General features: G+C 35.0%; 1 protein-coding gene across 1 annotated transcript; it reads left to right on the top strand.

Annotated features, from left to right (window-relative positions):
- The first annotated feature begins 271 nt into the window (after nucleotides 1-271).
- On the top strand, nucleotides 272-4,418 carry LOC131076943 (cytochrome P450 734A1-like). Its single transcript, XM_058014298.2, has 5 exons — nucleotides 272-755; nucleotides 943-1,166; nucleotides 2,873-3,114; nucleotides 3,383-3,776; nucleotides 3,926-4,418. The coding sequence occupies exons 1-5, from the start codon at nucleotides 473-475 to the stop codon at nucleotides 4,349-4,351; spliced, it is 1,569 nt and encodes a 522-aa protein (XP_057870281.2). The 5' UTR covers nucleotides 272-472; the 3' UTR covers nucleotides 4,352-4,418.
- Nucleotides 4,419-19,745: the final 15,327 nt, after the last annotated feature.

Below are 19,745 nucleotides of genomic sequence, written 5' to 3'. Positions count from 1 at the left end.
GATTTGTTTTAGCTTTGTGTTTTTAATGGTTTTTTTTTTAATTATTATTTTCATATGTATTTTAAATTACTTTGATTTTTTAAATAAATATTAACAAATATTTTTGTTTTAATTATTTAAAATGTTTCACATATCTTTATATTTTCTATGATTTGTTGATCCTCCAAATAAATTATCCAAATTATATTTGACTATCAGTGTAACCATTGCACCTCATTGAAATGCAAGTACTTCCCTGGTTATTCTTCGTGTCCACAAACTGCCGGCCAGTGCGACCCTTTGAGCTTGTATTGACTTGTATCCTTGTACTGGGACCGTGTTCCTGACTTCCTCTGGGCCCGTGTTCCTGTCTTCATCTCCTCGTTTCTAATAAAGCCGGCAAACCCCTGGAGCCCACGTTCCCTCCTTCCTGATATATAAATCTGAAGATTGCACAACCAAATAATTACTGGGTGTTGGCCACGTCTGGAATATGGAGTGGGTAGTTTGCATTTTGGTGGCTGTTTGTGTGGCTGTTTGTGGTGGTTTAGTTTTGTTTTTGCTCAAGATTGCAACAACGGTTTGGTGGAAGCCTCTGCAAGTGAAAAAGTCCTTCGAAGCTCAAGGAATCAGTGGCCCTCCATACATGCTATTCTATGGAAATTCCACAGATATATCCAGAATGAACGATGAGCAGAAATCCAAACCGATGCCACGCTCACATGACATACTCCCTCGAGTTCTTCCCTATGTTTACCAGTGGACTAAAACATATGGTACACTTGCATTCTGCATATTTTTAAGCATTTGGCATTTTATTAAGCATGTTAGTGGAATTCCTGCATAGTACCATTGATTTGTTTTGCTGGGGTGTTGTTAGAACTTAGAATAATTGCTGATTGAGGAGAAAATGCAGGACTCTGAAAACCCTAGTGATTAATAAACTTGTTATATGTGATATAGGTCAGGATTTTATTTTCTGGTTTGGGCCTCATGCCAGGTTGGTTGTTCCCCACCCTGAGCTTATCAAGGAGATACTGTCCACTAAATTTGGCAACTATCCAAGGCGTCCGATGAATCCCCTTTCTAGACTACTGTTGGGAAAGGGACTTGTGCTGTTGAAAGGTGAGAAATGGGCTCAGCACAGGAAAATCATCAATCCTGCTTTCCATATGGATATCTTGAAGGTAAGGCACTGAATGTTTCTATTTATGTTCTCGATTAGGACCAAAATGCCTAATAAATGTATTCAATTATATTTTAGAGAGAAATCTACAAAGTTCTTACTGATAAATAAATATAGATCTACTTTGCATATCAATCGTCTGAAAATTTCATATGGTTCGATTGTTGGATCAATACCCAATCGAGAAGGATAAAGCTCTCCTTCCAAGCATGCAGGAGCTAACCATTGGAACTTTACTACTTGCAGAGCCCGGGTGATTCCCCTTCTTGGGTGTAATCTCCAGGTTCTGTAGATTCTTAATTAGGGTGATTCCCCTCATTAGGACGAAAATGGTTCAATTAAGAGAGAAATCTACCATGTTCCTACTGATAAATAAACATAGATCTACTTTGCATACACATTTTCTGAAAATTTCACTAGGGTTGATTGTTGCGCCGACACCCAACCAAGAAGGATAAAGCTCTCTTTCCAAGTATGCAGCAGTTGTTCATTGGACATTTACCATTTGCAGAGAGCCAGAGTGATTCCCCTGATTAGGTTTAATCTCCAGATTCCCCAATCATTCAATGACCAATTATTGCCCCATAGAATGTCTCCAATGTGAAATTTTGCACTCGAGCGTCATAACAAGAATTGTTAAGAGTGCTTGAGCCTGATTCACATCACAGTTGAAAGTTAGAAATCATTTTGAATCTCTTGAATCAAATTGAAGCCTGATTCACATCAGTGTCTACAAAGTTTTAAGAAGCTTCTAGTCTTGAATCTTGTAGCCAAAACTCTAAAGGATGTCTAGTGCAGGGTCATAGTACTTAAGGCCGAATACTTTAAAAAAAAATTAAATTGCAATCCAGTTTGTTCGTCTGTGATGAAGAATTAAGGCAGTTATGCTTCCAGGATGCCCCCACTGCCCTGTTTTGGCATACCTTTACTGAAGGGTTATATCTCAGTGCAAGACCCTGGTCATGTCTTAGCAGAGGCAAGATTCTGTGTGGTGTTTTTCAAGCAATCGAAAAGAGTACATGGGAGATCGAGTAATTACTTAAATTTTTTTATTTGTTTTTCATAAGGGTTAAAATTTATTAATTATTAAAAAACAAAACAAAATAGAAATGGTCTGTTGTTCAACAAATAACAGTCAATTGATCAACCTTGTCTTCCACAATTAATTTTTCAAACGTATTAGATAAATCCAAAGACAAATCTTCTCTATCCACAACATTCCAACCTTGCAAATGGTCAGACGCTTATTTAACCAGGCAATCTGCAACTCTAAGGAAATGTGAGAAAAGATAACTGAATCAAATGTCCTACTCACTTTGAAAATGTGTCTAATAACCATAGCTAAATGCCACTTAACAGCATCCAATCGCTTTTCATTCAGCATATTCACCTTTAAAAGAAAACTGCAAATAAAAAAATTAATCTTGTGATTTAATTTACTTACTAGTGGATAGGAGACCCTGCTCTCTTGAATTGAGATGTCTTGGCTGGTGTTTTTTGAATAGCAACACACTGTTCAGACACGACTGCAAAGAAAACCTTCTCTGTTAGAATCTATACATATTATTTTGCAAATACTTCTCTAATTTGATATTTATAATCAGAATTTCATAGGAAGATATTTATATTCAGAATTGCATAGGAAGATATCTATATTCAAAATGTCAGAAACTTATATACTTAATTATACTATTTGTGTAATTGCAGGGGATGATTCCAACAATTGTGAAAAGCAGTGCCCATATGTTGGATGGATGGAGTAAATTGATATTGTCAGGTGAATCGGAAGTTGATGTGCAAAAGGAGTTCCACGATCTCACAGCAGATGTTATTTCCCGCACAGCATTTGGAAGCAGTTTTACAGAGGGAAAACACATCTTTGAAATGCAGACCGAACAGATGATTCTTGCAGCTGACGCACTTCGCAGTGTTTATATTCCAGGTTTCAGGTGACAAACTTCAGTTTTGTGACACTATAATTGTCAATCTTAAATTGTCGCTGTCCTTTTTAAATGAGAGGTTTTCCAACATTTGTCTCACAGTTGAGAGTTCCACCGATTTTTCAACTGTATCATCCCATCTCAAATGCCTTTGTCTTTCATGAGTAATGTGCATTTGGTAGTGTTCTTGGGTACTTCGAGAGGGTTTATACAGATCTAAACTTCTTTTGATTTCTTAAATTGATGCATAATGTCTGAGAGTAACTCTTTTCATCAGGTTTCTTCCTACTGCAAAGAATAGGCAGCGTTGGAATGTGGACAAAGAAATAAGAAGATCCTTGAGACAGATTATAGATGCCAGGGAAAAGACTGCCATAACAGAAAAAACAGGTGGATATGGTGCCGATTTGCTTGGTTTGATGATGTCTGAGAGCAAGGAGCAGGGGAGAGTCAATGTACAAAGTAATGGAGGCCTGAGTACAGAGGAAATCATTGATGAATGCAAGACTTTCTACTTTGTTGGTCATGATACTACATCACTACTGTTGACATGGACTATAACATTGTTGGGAATGCATCAAGATTGGCAAGAGCGAGGTCGCAGAGAAGTGATGGAAGTATGTGGAAAACACAATTACCCAGATGCAGACAGCTTAAGTCGCCTCAAAATTGTAAGGAAAACCACAAAGCATTTTGAAATTAGTAAAATAATAAATTAGGGTAAGGGCCATTTGCCGGCTCTAATGAAACCAAGACTGAGATCAGGATTTAGTTGCAGTATTTTGGATGTCTTATAAAATATTGTATGAATGTTTTGTAGGTGGGAATGATCATAAATGAGGCCCTAAGACTTTATCCACCTGTAGTTCGTGTGTTCCGAACGGCAAGTGAGCCGATGAAACTTGGAAGGATCTCAATTCCTGCAGGCATTGAACTTGAGATTCCGATCCTGGCGATTCACCATGACCCTGCGTTGTGGGGAAATGATGCCAACGAGTTCAACCCATGGCGATTTAATGAAGGAATTGCAAAGGCTGCAAAGCATCCAATGGCATTCATGCCCTTTGGTGCAGGTCCAACTATCTGCGTGGGCCAAAATTTTGCCTTGTTGGAAGCAAAAATAGTTTTGGCCATGATTCTACAAAGATTTTATTTTGTGATTTCAGCTTCTTATACTCACGCTCCTTTGCTTTTAACTACTGTGAAACCTCAATATGGAGCTCAGATTATCTTCCGCATGGACTAATATCTGAGACTAGTGCTGTCTAGAATTTCCTCTTATGTGTTGAAATTTTAAGTAGCATTTTATCTTCCGCATGGACTAATATCTGAGACCGGTACTCTTTTAATAATTAAATTTTAAATTTGATTGACTTTGATAATTTAATTCAACGAATCATTTTTTAGAAACTCTAGCTTTTTGGAGATATTTATCTACTAATCTACATTTAGAATTTTTACTTTATTTACAATCTAAATTTTCAAATATTTACTAGATTTTTTTAATTCTTAAATATAATTTAATAACCTAACTTAAGCCTTCTTAAAAAACATTCATTTTTTACCTTAATTCTCTTTGTAGTGTTTTTGATGTTTATCTTGTTTGTAAGAAGTTACTAACTCATGATAGAGGTCGCTCTCTCTCTCTCTCTCTCTCTCTCTCTCTCTCTCTCTCTCTCTCTCTCTATATATATATATATATATATATATATATATATGTCTGTGTCTGTGTGTGTCTTACACACGTCCTCTATCTTTCTCAAGTTTATATCTATCTCTATGTCTCCTTTCTATTTGTATCTATCCATCTTTATATCCCTATCTCTACTTCTCTCCTTGTCACTCCCTCTTTTTATCTCCTTCTGTCTCTTATTCACTCCATCTATCTTCCTCTCCATTTCCCTCTCCCTCTATCTATGTCTTTCTATTTATATCTATCTAGCTCTATCTCCATATCTCTTTCTATATCTTTCTTCTTGTCTCTCTTTTTATATCTCTCTATCTATATATATTACTCACTCTCTATCAATTCAAATATCTCTCCCCTTTTTCCTCTCTATATCTATTGATCTATCTTTCTCCTCTCTCATTGTCTCCCTCTTACTCATCTCTCTATGTCTCTATATTAGGTCCCCTATCTTTATCTTTTTTTTCCCTCCCTCTCCCTTTATATATATATATATATATATATATATATATATATATATATATATATATATATATATATATATATATATATATATATATCCCTTCTACCTCTCTCTCCCTTTTATTTCTCTTATATCTCTATCTCCATCTCTTTCTCTTCCCATATATTTCTATCTATCCCCCTCTCTCCCTCCCTTTCTCCATATTTATTTGTCTATCTTTACTTATCATTATTTTTGTCTCTCTATTTGTCTCCATGTCTCTCTATCCCTCTATCCCTCTCTATATCTCCTTATATTTGTATGCCTCTATCACTCCCTCTCTATCTCTCTCTCTACCTCTTTCTATTTCACTGTCTATTTCTCTCCCTCTTCCTCTCTCCCACTATCTTCTTCTCTACTTCAATATTCCTCTCCCTACTTCTATCCCTAAACACGTCTCACTCTCTATCTATCTATTCATCCATCTTTCTCCTCCTTGTAGACCTCTCTCTCTCTCTCTCTCTCTCTCACACACACACACACACACATATTTCTTCTTCCATCTCATCATTTATCTCTATCTTGTTATCTCTCAATCTCTCTCTTCTATATATATATATATATATATATATATATATTTCTTTTCCTCTCCTCTATATATTTCTCTCTTGGATCTCTCTTTGCCCCCCTCCTCTCTCTCTTTATCTCTCCTTTCCTTCTCTCCATATCTCTCCCATTCTCTCTCTCTCTCTCTCTCTCTCTCTCTCTCTCTCTCTCTCTCTATTTGTATCTCTTAGTTGAAAAAATATCATGGGCCTACTGATAATTGAGCCTAATTGTATCACTAATTGAAAGGCTATTTTAGTATTATTAGGATCCTTGTGAGTGGATGGATAGGTAATTTGAAGCTATCACTTCTCCATTGAGACCTTTGTTGCACAAACAATATTATTTGCTAAATATCCTACCAATATCTCTCTTTCTTTATCTCACCCTCACTATCTCCCTATCTATCTCTCTAACTATGTATCTCTCTACCTTTCTTTAAATCATATATATCTCTATCACTCTCTCTTTCTCTTCCTACATATCTCTATCTCCCCTTCTTTCTCTCTTCCTCTTTCTCTCTTCATCTCTATCACTCTATTTGTATATCTCTCCCTCTATATATCTCCTTATATCATTATTTATCAATCACTTTATCTCACCATTTATATCACTACCTATCTTTTCCTTTGTGTTTTCCTCTTCCTTTGTATCTCTCCCTCTCTATCTATAAATCTATCTCATCCATCTCTATCTATCCCTCTCTCTTCTCTCTTTATCTCTCTCTTCTCTCCCTCTCCCTCTCCCTTTCCATCTCTACCTTTATCTTCCTCTCTCTATATATCCCCTTTATCTCCTTACCCCTTTCTCTCTGGCTCTTCCCCCCTCTATCTTTCCCTCTTTCTATTCATCTCTCAATCTCCCTCTCCCTACATTGTAAACATAACATGAGCTTGTTGGTAATGAAGCCTCATTATCTTCCGAATTAAGATATTTTTCTTTCGATTATGTTTAGAAGGATGCATACTTAATTCAAAGCTATAACTTCTTGATTGAGACCTTTGTTGCACAAAAAACATCATTTTCTTAATAGCCTACCAATTGAATTCGTGTTCTACACATATGTACGCCGCTAATAGACCATTTTTTTTCCTAATTAATCTTCCACACCTTTTCATTGTACCCATTGCATGCTAAGGTGCCATAGCTAGTTTTTAATCTACACTTGTATGATGTTTCTTTCTCACATCCACATGGTTCATTCTTATTTAAGCATGTTTTCCCTTCATAGAGTAGTTTCTCAATATATACTTGTTCCTAAATTGTAGTTATACACTATCATGACACACAAATTCCACTTTTGCCCCTCGAACCAATCATAATAGGCATGTGGGTCCACCAATGTGCCTTGTTGTCATTATTTTATTGTAGAATGCTAGTTCTTTTTAGCATAAAATTAAATATTTGAATGCTTTAAAGTTGTGCTAAAATGCTATCTTGCCACATTTCCCATTCGATGACTTGTGCTTGAAATGAAATAATGTAGGGCCATCATATGTATAGGTGGCATCATCTTATTTCGAGTACACTCATTCTTTATAGAATGGTTTCTTGATAAGTGCTCTGAAAATTGAATCATCACCACTATCTTATGATAACATGTGGCACCTACTCATTTTGGGATCAAGTCAACTCTTTTCTCTTTATTGATATTGGCATATGAAGGCTAAAAACCATGTGTAAAAACCCATAGTAGCATGATACATCTTTGTAGTTCAATTTATATAGAATTGAACCTTCTAAATTTGCACTATTCAACTCTATCAACACTTGGCAACCATGGTTTGCAAATAAACTAGCTTGGAATTCTTGTAATGAGCCTAAATAATAATTTTGGGGTTGTCCCCATGTTTCAAAATAACCTTTACAGGTGGTGAGACATCATTGAAGCACAAACATTCTTCACTATGTAACTTTATTTATACTTGCCTTTTCAAATTTGCACTATGTTGGTTAACAGATTTATCACCTAACTCTATATTCTCATGCCCACCAAAGGTGACAAATGTAACCACAGTTGAACCAGTCTAAACAAACTAATTATTGATTGATTCTCTGCTTATTTTACAAGGTGGCAGCTACCTTTTGGTGATATTCAATGAATACAAATTAACTGAAATGCTCTTAACTAGAAAGCAAATAAGGAAAGAGATTTTAACCAGAAAGCTTTGAAAAGGCATGCACAAAATACAAATACTTTTTAGATTTTTCAAGATTTTAAAACAACTAGGTCACTACAAAATACCATTCAAAGGCAATATGTTTGTAGCAACAGAAAACTGAAACCATTCACCACCTTAATTATTGATGCATCCACTGATAAAAATTCTAAAGAACAAAAAGTATTCACACACCATAATTCAAAGATATCTTCAAATTCTTCCTCATAAAAAGTAGTAGCTCAAAAAAATTCAGACAAGTCCAAAAGAATATGTCCCTAGAATATCTCAACATCTGGTTGTACCACAGGACCTTTCCTAGCTTGGAGCACCATTTTGCCGAAGTTAATTATTTGGGTTCCTTCCTACTATGAGCTCTCCCTGTAAGCATTCTTCGTGATTTTCAGCTTGTTTTGCAATCTTATCTAATATGGTGACGACTTTCCTATATTCGCTAAAACCAGTTCATGCTTTTCATGCAAACGACTGTAACTGTTAGACTATATCTTCCTGCTCTTTTTCCAACCAATTCAAATCTGGGTTGTGAAATGATATCTCACTGTCATCATCAAAATCATGAAAATTTCCTTTAATATTCTCTACAAAAATATGGCATCATCAAATGTAATAACGCATGTCACCACCTTTTCCGTATCCTTGGTTTCTTAATGGCCATTAATGACGATACTTCGTAAATATTTCCTTTATTTATTCCTTGGAAGCATTATATGACATGACACTGGATGAGGCAGAGAGGAGAAAGGCAAGAAATCATTACTCTTATTGGTCTGACAAGCTCATTTAATTCTGTCGGTGCCCAAGCATGACCCATCTTTACCATAACTCGTGTTGTCACCCTGATAGGGTACTGAAATAACTTGAAATTACATTCGCTAGAATGTCCTTACTTGGAATTGGAGATGTCCCTTAAAATATTGAGGAAGTTCAACATTAATTGCAACATAAGGGATGCTAGAAAGTTGGGAGATCAAGCAAGTTCACAACCATCAAACTCTTTCAAAAGAAACTGTAAGTTTGACTTCCTAAGGGTACCAACTTTATGTAGACTTCCCCAAGTTGGTCAGGTGATTGGGAGGTTTTAAAAGTTAAGAATCCCATGACAGAGGTTAAGAAACTCAGACAAGCCACGACAAGGTATGAAAAGGAGAAGAGTTAATAGGGATTTACTCCCTACCTGAAGTTTAAAAATTTATGGGTAAGACATTGATGATACACTCTTGCACCATTTGTCAAGGAAAATTAGTGATTTCATCTTTGTGTTGGGCTTTCCTATCTAGACATCACTCCCCTATTGTATCACACATTCATTTCATAGCACAACTTCACCAATGTAAATTCAAATACTTTTTGTGTCGAAGGATTACAATGTTTTGGCTATTGATCGATGCACTCTCACTAGGATCAATGGTACACAAATTCTGAAAGGAATCCAAGTGTGAAATAAATTCTTCCAAATGTTAAGTATTGTTAAATCTAATAGGAGAGATGATGCAAAAATTTATTACAAACCTTTAACTTCTACAAATTAGATAAAAACATATGCAAAATCATATTTAAACAAATAAACTCACAACACTAGATATATGTATGAAAACCCTTTTAGGAAAAAACCCTCACTCGAAAAGTTAGACTCAATTGAATTATTAGCAAAAACCAAAAGTTACAATATAATGCCTAAAGCCAATGCTCTTTAGGATTAAACACAATGTTAGTGAACAAATTTGTCCTTCTAAAATAACTATACAAATAAACTCAAAATGCCTCGAATGAAGGACAAAAAGAACTAACAGTTGGATAGATTGTCATTGAAGTGATAATCTTCCTCGAATTGAGAGGTACAACTCCCTCTTAGAAGATTTACAAGGAATTAAATTACTGATATGCTTTTAACCAGAAAGCAATAAAGGAAAATAACATTCATCCATAGCCATGAACATGAATGCCAAAGATTTACAAAACAGATATAAATGAAGACCATTAAATCAAAAATTAATTGTCTGCACTTATGGATAACATTTGGACTAAAAACTAACTAAGAATGTTGTTGCTCTAATATGGCTTACTTTCAAGCACACAAACTTGTAATAAATCCACATACACAATTGATTATGGCAGAAAAGACATTAATAAACAACTGCAAAGGCTCAAAGTCCAGCTACAGTCGTGAGAAGAATATCAACAATACAAATATTGAAGATATCATCTGCATTCTATTCATGTATGAAAATCAACTCAAAGATTGATATTTTCTGTACAAAACATTGCTTAGAAAATATTCAACTCCTCCCTTACAAATAAAAATCTACTCCCTCTCACCCACAAGCTGATGGAAGAAAAGAAAAGAAGAAGAACCCCGACTCCCTCATTCCACTCACAATAAATAGCTACATGAGATCTTTATTCACTTTTATAACCGAATCTTGAAAAACCTTTTAACTTATGCTTTTCACTTTCCCCATTACTCTTATTTTTAACATCAAATATTTATAAACATTAGAAATATAATTCTCTAAAGTTTATAAGAATATTTGGACAGGTGGCACTTGAATATTTTAACTCAAAATGAAAATATTCATTATGCTGGGCAAACTAAAAATATTTGTGACAGTCAAAATCTGTCTCGGTGTGGGGGCCATAACTATTGTTTGCACAATTGGATATTTCTCAATTTTGGATATCTTGGTCGTAACCTAGTTTTCTGCATTCTGACTAGAGTGATTTCAAAAATAATGTCTAAGTAAAAAGATATGTGCTACCATGTGTAGGTCTATATGACTGTCATAAAATCAGACCTGCAGAGCTTGAACCTTGAATTTCGTCAAAAATTTTGAACATCACTGAACTGTTTGAACTAGGTTCAAACAGTTCATAGTTTGGAGAAAGAGTATATGAAATATCATCCGCGATCGTGAAATAGAGCTACTGCAAAACACTTGATATGAATGTTATCCTGGAAATGTCTTAGACACAACTTAGAACCTATAGTACCTAAATGAACACTATGAACTCTTTTCAGGATGGTTCGAGTGGTTCATGAGGTTCAAACTGACCATTGAAACATAATGCTAAGGATTTAGAAATGATTTACAAGAGGATTAGGGATTGAACCAACAAAATTTTAACAAGATTCCGGAAAAAGAGGGAGAAAAGGACTCAACTAAAAATTTTGCAAGGCGACTCACTCTTGTTATGAGGGACGAATGACAAGGTAACATTGGCTCTAACTGGGGACCGAGACTGTAAAGGACTAGGAGAATCCAAAATGTCTTTGGAAGAGATCAATGTCTAGCCATTGGGCAACAAAGTCAAGAAAAACAAAGCACATGGAGCTTCTTGCGGAGGGCAGAGGCAACAAGGAAAACCTAACAAGACAAAACCCACACTAAACCAAGGCTGAAAATTAAGACAAGCTACACCTAGATCACACCAAAAATATTATTTACAAAAATATATAGGTAGGAAAATCCTACCATGAGAACTAGAGCCAATAACTTCTTACACAAAACCATCCACCGATTGGGAGAAGACGGAGCCTTTTCTGAAAAATGGCTTGTGTTCAAATGAAGCAACCCAAAACCATGCTCTTTTGGTAATTTCTTCAATGTTGAACACCAAACTAACAATATGTAGGAACTTTATGAATACACATTCATGCCCAAAAATCCATGTTTCATCATGAACTTCTGAATTTTCTGGAAATATCTGCACAGTACTTCTCAAATAATGTTCTATTTTTGGCTGAAAAAAGTAATGCTCAGAAATTCCTAGGGAAAAGGCTGCATCATTCTCACAATCACCACTATTAAGACCATCATTCTTAAAATAATTTTCAGCATTTGAACTAATCTCGGAATCAAGAGACACTTCATCAGGCATGGTGTCCAACTTAGCTGAAACAACTTCAACATCTTTTATGGAGATTAAATCTGCAAATTCCCTATCCAAACTTAATGCATGAAATAAACTAATACCTAAATCCTTCTCCTTGAAATCCTCTTCTTCAATGGATGACAAGAACTTCTCTATGATCTCTTCTTCACAAAAATAAGTACTATCCAAACTGGTCAATAGTTCTTGGGATTGCAACTCTTCATTAGTTTGACCATTATTTTGTTTCTCTTCTCAATTTTCTTTTTCAATCAGATTTTCAGAATAGGAAACATCTTTATCAAGACATGATTCCACCTTATTGTTAACACAATCTTCATTAGGAAGACATAATATTGTTTTACTGTCAAAATGAAATGATTCTACGAAGGACTCATCACAAGCTTTTGAACATAAAGAATCATTTTCATCAACTTTGGTTATAAGATTGAAAGCTTCATACTCTGGTTGTATGTAAATCTGAAAATTTTCATCCTTTATACTTTTTGGAACAAGATAGCTTTCCATACTATCAAAACTGAAATTTTCTATTTCCGGGTAAGAGAAAGACCTCAAAAAACCTTTTTCATTCAAACTCGCAAGTTCTCCAATGTTGTCTTGATTATTCTCACTTACCATTGTTTGACTTGCATGAGGCTAAACAGTTTCTTGCTAAACTTCTTGCTCATTCAATACAAGGTAATTGTAGGAGTGAGATGAAACTGAGATGACTGGAACCCCATCATCATCAAATTTTAATTCTTCTTTCAGCTACAATATTTTTTTTGCATAAACTTGCAAAACTCTTTTCTTTTCTTTCAATTCATTCAATTTGTGAAATATGATGCAAAGGCTTCTCCATAGAAGAGTGGATGCATGATCATCTTCCACACATATTATTTCTAACAGCACAAGAAATACTTTCTTTGTAATGCTCCAAGAAGTCATGCAGTATTTTATCATCTATTGCAATAATTTCCAGGATCGAAGGATCTGGTCTTTTCCCTTTTCTCATTGTTCTTGCCTTGAGCATGATGTTTATATACAGAGTCGCCAATCTTCCGCACAGAGATAAATCTAAAAATCTGAGAAAACAAAATGCACTAGACTTTGATTCTAAATCCCCAGCAAAGTCACCAAAAATCTATTAGTGAACAGATTTGTCCTTCTAAAATAACTATACAAATAAACTCAAAATGCCCAGAATGAAGGACAAAAAGAACTAATAGTTGGATAGATTATCATTGAAGTGATAATCTTCCTCTGAATTGAGAGGTACAACTCCCTCTTAGAATATTTACAAGGAATTAAATTACTGATATGCTTTTAACCAGAAAGCAATAAACGAAAATAACATTCATACATAGGTATGAAAATGAATGCCAAAGATTTAAAAAATAGATATAAATGAAGACCATTAAGGGTATATGCATGAAGTTGTGGTAACAAAAAGGTGCCACACTTCAAAAAAAAATTAAAAAGAGCATAAGGTACATGCCTTATAAGGCGTATGTGCATTGTAAACAGCAAAAAAACCTTGCTTCGCATTTCTGCATTCCAAACCCACTTTTTGGCATTTTTGGGTGCTATTTTCTTCCGCTCGCCCTTTGTAAAAGCTTGAAATTGGGCACTAATTTGTCCATCTATCATCAAAATGCCTCCACACCATCGAAGAGCTCAAAGAGGTATGTATTTTTATTTTCTTATTGTCATTTTTTTTTATTAATTTGAAGGTTAAACTAGTTTTATTGATTTAAATTTATTTTCATTATCAAGAAAGGAGATTAGACAAGAAAATGTTGAAAATACTCAATCACCTCCTCATGAAGACCATATTGAAGAAGAAGCACATCAATCAGCTCCTCATGAAGACCATATTGAAGAAGAAGCACATCAAGAACCTCCTACAATCCCTAGACACCCCATAGGTACACAAGAAAACCTATTAGGTCAAATAGAAAATAGCCAAAAAGATCTTGAAGGTTTAATCACAAGGCTAAAAGATCCCACTGGAACAAACTCCCATAGGACAAACCTTGCCAGTTCTTTGCAATCTATTGTATCTCACATATAATCTGTGAGTGGGCAAATAAAATTTTGGTCCCATAAGAAGGAAGAACAAAAGCAATTTTATGCTGACAAATTATCATATGCGGCAGTGAAGAAAAAGAAAATTAATAAATTTGACTTGTGTGCTCTTTTTACGAACCCCTGAACGAATCAACCTTTACACCCTGGATGTAGGAGATTCCCTATTCATTAGTATCATCATGAAGGGATTAAGAACAATTTTTGGGATAGGTGGTGGATGGTATTTGATCAACCCCCATGCAATAATCATGAGGTACCCCAATACTTTTTGAGAAAATTGTACTGTGAGTTTGTCCTTGATGAGATCCCAAACTATTTTGATTTTCTAGATTTCCAAGGTAGAGGTGGGGGTTCCTTGCATGATAGAGAGGGTGCACAGTGTGATCCAAATCTCCCACCAAGACCCTTGGCCAGGCCTATGGTGGAGCATGTTATTATTCCTTCCATTGTGAAGGAGAGTATTGAGGTCGAAACTCAAGACTCCATTAGCTCACTCATTCAGACCCTTATACAGTATGCTAGTCCTCTAGTAGAGGGTGATGCGAGTGATGATGTTGATTCTTCTAGGCATCGAGTTCCAGCTCATTTTTGTCGATCTTGTGGTTCTCTTTGCACTTATGATCCTAATAGTTCTGAGAATGCACGTGCACAAGCGAAGTTTGCTACAAAGAACATTGTCATGACAGAATCCTTGCCGAATGAAACATTTGTCATTGATACCTAGGTGAATTTCATTACAAGTTCATTTCATTCTTTTTATTAAATCTTATATGCAAATTTGAGAATATATCTAAATTAGTAAATTATTATGATAAAAAATCAGGGTCAAAGTGTTCACAATACTAGCAACATTCCTGCAGCACCCTTTTTCACTACTTCGTCGACTCCACAAGTATACAACGAGTGAAAAAATATAATTATTATATGTAGATAGTTGAACCTTATGTGAATGATTTTCTAATTACTCATTTTGGATGTCAAATAGTTTGATGCTAGAGCTTCAACATCAACACCTCGTAGTGTATTTCATCGACAATCTTTCACCCAGGTAAATAATTTATCTTTAATGTTGTTATTAAATAATATAGATAGTTTTGGCGATTAATCAATATACTTTGTTTAATTTTCAGATGTTGAATTCAAAGACTCCTCCTGCTATCCGCACGTCAATGGAGCGCAGTGTTGTTGCACCAGTAGCAAGTTCAACTGTTTTAACTGAAGTATGAGACAATTTAATAAATTTAGCATTACATTTGTTATCTTAATAATATGTTATTGAAAATTTTAATGACACTTGTATTTAGTTTAATTTATATTGTGATGCTTATAGGAGGGGCTTGTCACTCCAGATCATGAATGTGCACCTGTCTGGATGAGCTGTTGGTATTTTGGTATGGTTTTGTCATTGATGTCAACACCTGCTAACACACCTACTTTGGAGATCCAGCAACATTCACCGGCAATCAGTAAAATGCTCAACAATCACCAGTATATAGTTAACCAGCAGGATATAATGTTCACCGGTACATGCAATGACATGGAAGACACATGGTAATGTCGAAGACATCATGTGGACACTTTTCCTTGAAGTAATATCATTGGTATATTCTTATTTGCATATTTCCTTTTACCGGCAAATAGGTCTAGGTTATCTAGGGTTACACCGGCGGGTTTATCTTTTCCAGATTAGCATGGCACGCTATGGAGATGATTTATTATTGTTGTAAATACATTAAGCCGACATGTTCAATCGGTTATTGCATCAGATATTGTATTATTTGTATAATGTTTTATTGTAATATCTTGTAGAGCCGACCTACTAAAATTGGTCTTAGGGTATGGTATAAATGTAAGATCTTATTTGTAAGATCAAATGTGGAATGCAAAAAATATTTAAGGAAGGGTATATGCGAGATCAAGCAGAGATATACACGAAGACATCATTTGAAAGTGAAGTTAGGTTTTTGGAAAAGCATATCAACATTACACCGGTACTGAATCTAGCATATGAAGATGCTATTTTGTGCAATACATTATCATTGGATTTAACCATCCAACTGTAGTCAGTGTGACTCCCATTTGTGTTTGAGTAGTGAGCTCTAGGCTGTTAGCCTTTCTACATGTGCAAACCCCTCTTTGTACACTTACTATCTACAGTAGTATCATCTGACTGTGGATAAGGTTTCCCACCGTGGTTTTTCCCCTTACAGGGTTTCCACGTACAAATATTTGTGTCATGTGTTGTGGTTGACTTTGTGCTTATGTTTCATGCATTAATTCTTATCGGTACAATATTTCCTATTAACATTGTTTACCGGCACAATTAACTGTCTTACCGGTATTAAGCAATAAGTTGGTCAATAAGATTTTGGTTTGAACTTATTAGACAACTGATTTAGCCCCCCCCCTCTCAGTTGTCCCCGAGACCTACAATTGGTATCAGAGCCTAGTCCTCTTTTTGCAGAAGTTTAACAACTTGAGGAGATCCAATGTCTACTAATTATTTCATGAAGGATAGTCCTAAGCTTGATGGAAGCAACTATGGAATATGGAAAATCAGAATGGAGACACATCTGAATTGCATTGGTAAAGACATCTGGGAAGTTACTAAGAATGGTTATACTGCTGCTATAGCTAGTCAGCCTACTCCTACTACTTTAGCTAAAGATGAAGAAAATGATTGCAAAGCAAGAGAAGCACTTTTGAGCACATTATCAGTTCAACAAATCATGGGATTATCAGATAGATCTACTGCAAAAGCTATTTGGGATCATTTGGAAACTCTGAATGAAGGGGATTCCACAGTCAAAATTGCAAAACTTGAAAGCTTCCGAGTCAGGTATGAACATCTGAAAATGGAAGAAGATGAAAGAATTTCTGCCTTTATGGAAACAGTAAATGAAATTGTTTTAGGTATCAAATGTTGTGGAGGAACCTTGAGTGAAGATGATATTGTTTCAAAAATCTTAAGAGGTTTTCCACCAGCATATAAAATAAAGGTTACTGCTATTAATGAGCTAAGAACAATGCCTAATACATCAGTAACTAGGGATACATTGATTGGAAAACTTTCAGCTTTTGAAATAGAGGAATTTGGTCCTGTAGCTATAAAAACTGATTTGGCCTTCAAAGCATCAACATCATTTGCTCCATCTTTTGATAAATCAGACTGGAGAGCCTTTTATGCAAGAGAACTTGAAGAAACCAGGAAGGAGAATGAAGAGCTTGAAGAACTTGAAGCACTATTTGCAAAAAAAATGCCAAAAGGTCCAATTGGAAATAAGTATGAAGGTAAAGCACCCTTTAAATGTTTCAATTGCAATAAGATTGGTCATATGGCTTCAAGATGCCCTGATAGACATGCTAGACTAAGAGAAGAAGCTAGAAGGACATATAAACCTAATCCTGAATATCAGAGATACAGATTTAAGAAAAACAAATATAAATCCTGTTACATTGCTGATGAAGGTGTGACTGATGATTCTGATGAGGATCCAATAGAGAACGGATGGGTCTTTGTTGCTATAATAGAAGATCAACCGGTACCTATTGCTCCACCGGTAGAACAAGCCCTAGCAGCTAAAGTTGAATCAAAGGATGAATGGATTATTGACTCAAGATGCTCACATCACATGACTAGAGACAAAGGCAAATTCTTGAACTTTCAAGAATACAATGGAGGTTTAGTAAGATTTGGAGATGACAAAGCCTATTCAATCAAAGGTAAGGGTTCAATATCTCTTGATGGTAAACATAACACTGACAATGTTTACTATGTTGAAGGATTAAAACATAATCTTTTAAGTGTTGGTCAATTAGTTGAGAAAGGTTTTACAATTTAAAAATGGAAAATGCAAAATCATGAATAGAACTGGTTTGGAAATTGCAACCGGTAATCAAACTAGAGGTAATATCTTTCATTTGAATAACAGTGAAAAGGCATGCTTAATTGCTCATATAGATGAAAGTTGGCTATGGCATAAAAGACTATGTCATGTAAATTTTGATTGCATGGTAAAAATTAGTACTTATAAGGCAGTTAGAGATCTACCTAAAATTGTGAAACCTCATAATACAATTTGCAAGGAATGTCAATTTGGAAAATAGGTTAGAGCTAGTTTCAAAAGTATTCCAGAAAAATCCAATAATGCTCTTGATTTAATTCACACTGATTTATGCGGTCCGGCTAGAACTAAAAGCTTACAAGGTGATAGATATTTCATGCTAATTATTGATGATTATTCTAGAACGTGTTGGGTTACTTTTCTCAGAGAAAAGTCAGAAGCATTCGGGAAGTTCAAACTATTCAAAGCAATGGTTGAAAATGAAACTAGTAAGAAAATTAAATGTTTAAGATCAGATCAAGGAGGAGAATTCCCATCTAGAGATTTTAATACATTTCTGTGAAGTGAATGGAATCAAAAGACAGTTATCAGCACCTCGAACACCACAACAAAATGGAGTTGTTGAAAGGAAAAACAGAACTATTTTGGATGCAGTAAGAAGTATGTTATCAGAAGCAAATCTACCACATGCATACTGGAGAGAGGCAGTAAGCACTGCTGTCTATACATTCAACAAAGTTCACATCAAAGGTGAAACCGGTAAGACCCCTCATGAACTATGGTTTGGTAATACTCCTACTCTTAAGTATTTCAGAATTTTTGGAAGTAAATATTATATTAGAAGAGATGAGTATATTGGCAAGTTTGATCCTAGAAGTGATGAAGGAATATTTCTTGGTTATTCATCTAAGAGTAAAGCTTATAGATGTTTTAATAAAAGATTACAAAAAATTGTTGAGAGTACAAATGTAAAGATTGATGAACAATTCAGAGGAACTTCAAGGTATATAGACTCTGAACCGGTAACAAAAATTATGACAAATGAACCAACAGTAAATCCACCAGTACAAAATGATGACCCAGTTACTCTGGTATCATCAGAGGATACCATAGAAATTGAAGAACAACAATAGACTAAGACACCCCAGTATGTAAGACTGAATCATTCTGAAGATCAGATAATTGGAAGCAAATTTAAAGGAGTCATGACAAGAGGAAGATTGGAAAATGAAGAGGTATGTCTTATTTCTCAAATTGAACCATTATCTATCAATGAGGCATGTGAAGATAAATTTTGGATTAAAGCTATGGAAGAAGAATTAGGACAAATTGAGAAAAATAATACTTGGACATTAGGTCCCCGGCCTGAAAATAAAAATGTAATAGGAACCAAATGGGTATTTAGAAACAAACTCAATGAAGATGGTAAGGTTGTCAGGAATAAAGCAAGACTAGTGTGTAAGGGATATTCTCAGAAAGAAGAAGTTGATTATAATGAAACCTTTGCACCGGTAGCCAGAATTGAAGCAATTAGATTATTCTTAGCCTTTGCAGCTCACAAGGATTACAAAGTTTATCAAATGGATATTAAATGTGCATTTTTGAATGGAGATCTTGAAGAAGAAGTTTATATTGAACAACTTGATGGATTTTCTTTGACAGATAACAATGATATGGTTTGCAAATTAAGAAAAGCTCTGTATGGACTAAAACAAGCTCCAAGAGCCTGGTCTGCAAGATTGGATAAGTATCTCATAAAAATTGGTTTTACTAAAGGAAATGCAGATAGCAATTTATATTAAAAAGTAACTAATGATGACATTTTGATTATGGAAGTATTTGTTGATGATATAATCTTTGGAGGAGAAGATGGATTATGTAAAGAATTTTCTCTTAAAATGCAGCATGAATTTGAAATGTCT

Source organism: Cryptomeria japonica, chromosome 10, assembly GCF_030272615.1.
Source record: "Cryptomeria japonica chromosome 10, Sugi_1.0, whole genome shotgun sequence".
Lineage (NCBI taxonomy): Eukaryota > Viridiplantae > Streptophyta > Pinopsida > Cupressales > Cupressaceae > Cryptomeria > Cryptomeria japonica.
Note: the sequence above shows the minus strand (reverse complement) of the source record. Positions and strands in the feature narration are given on the sequence as shown.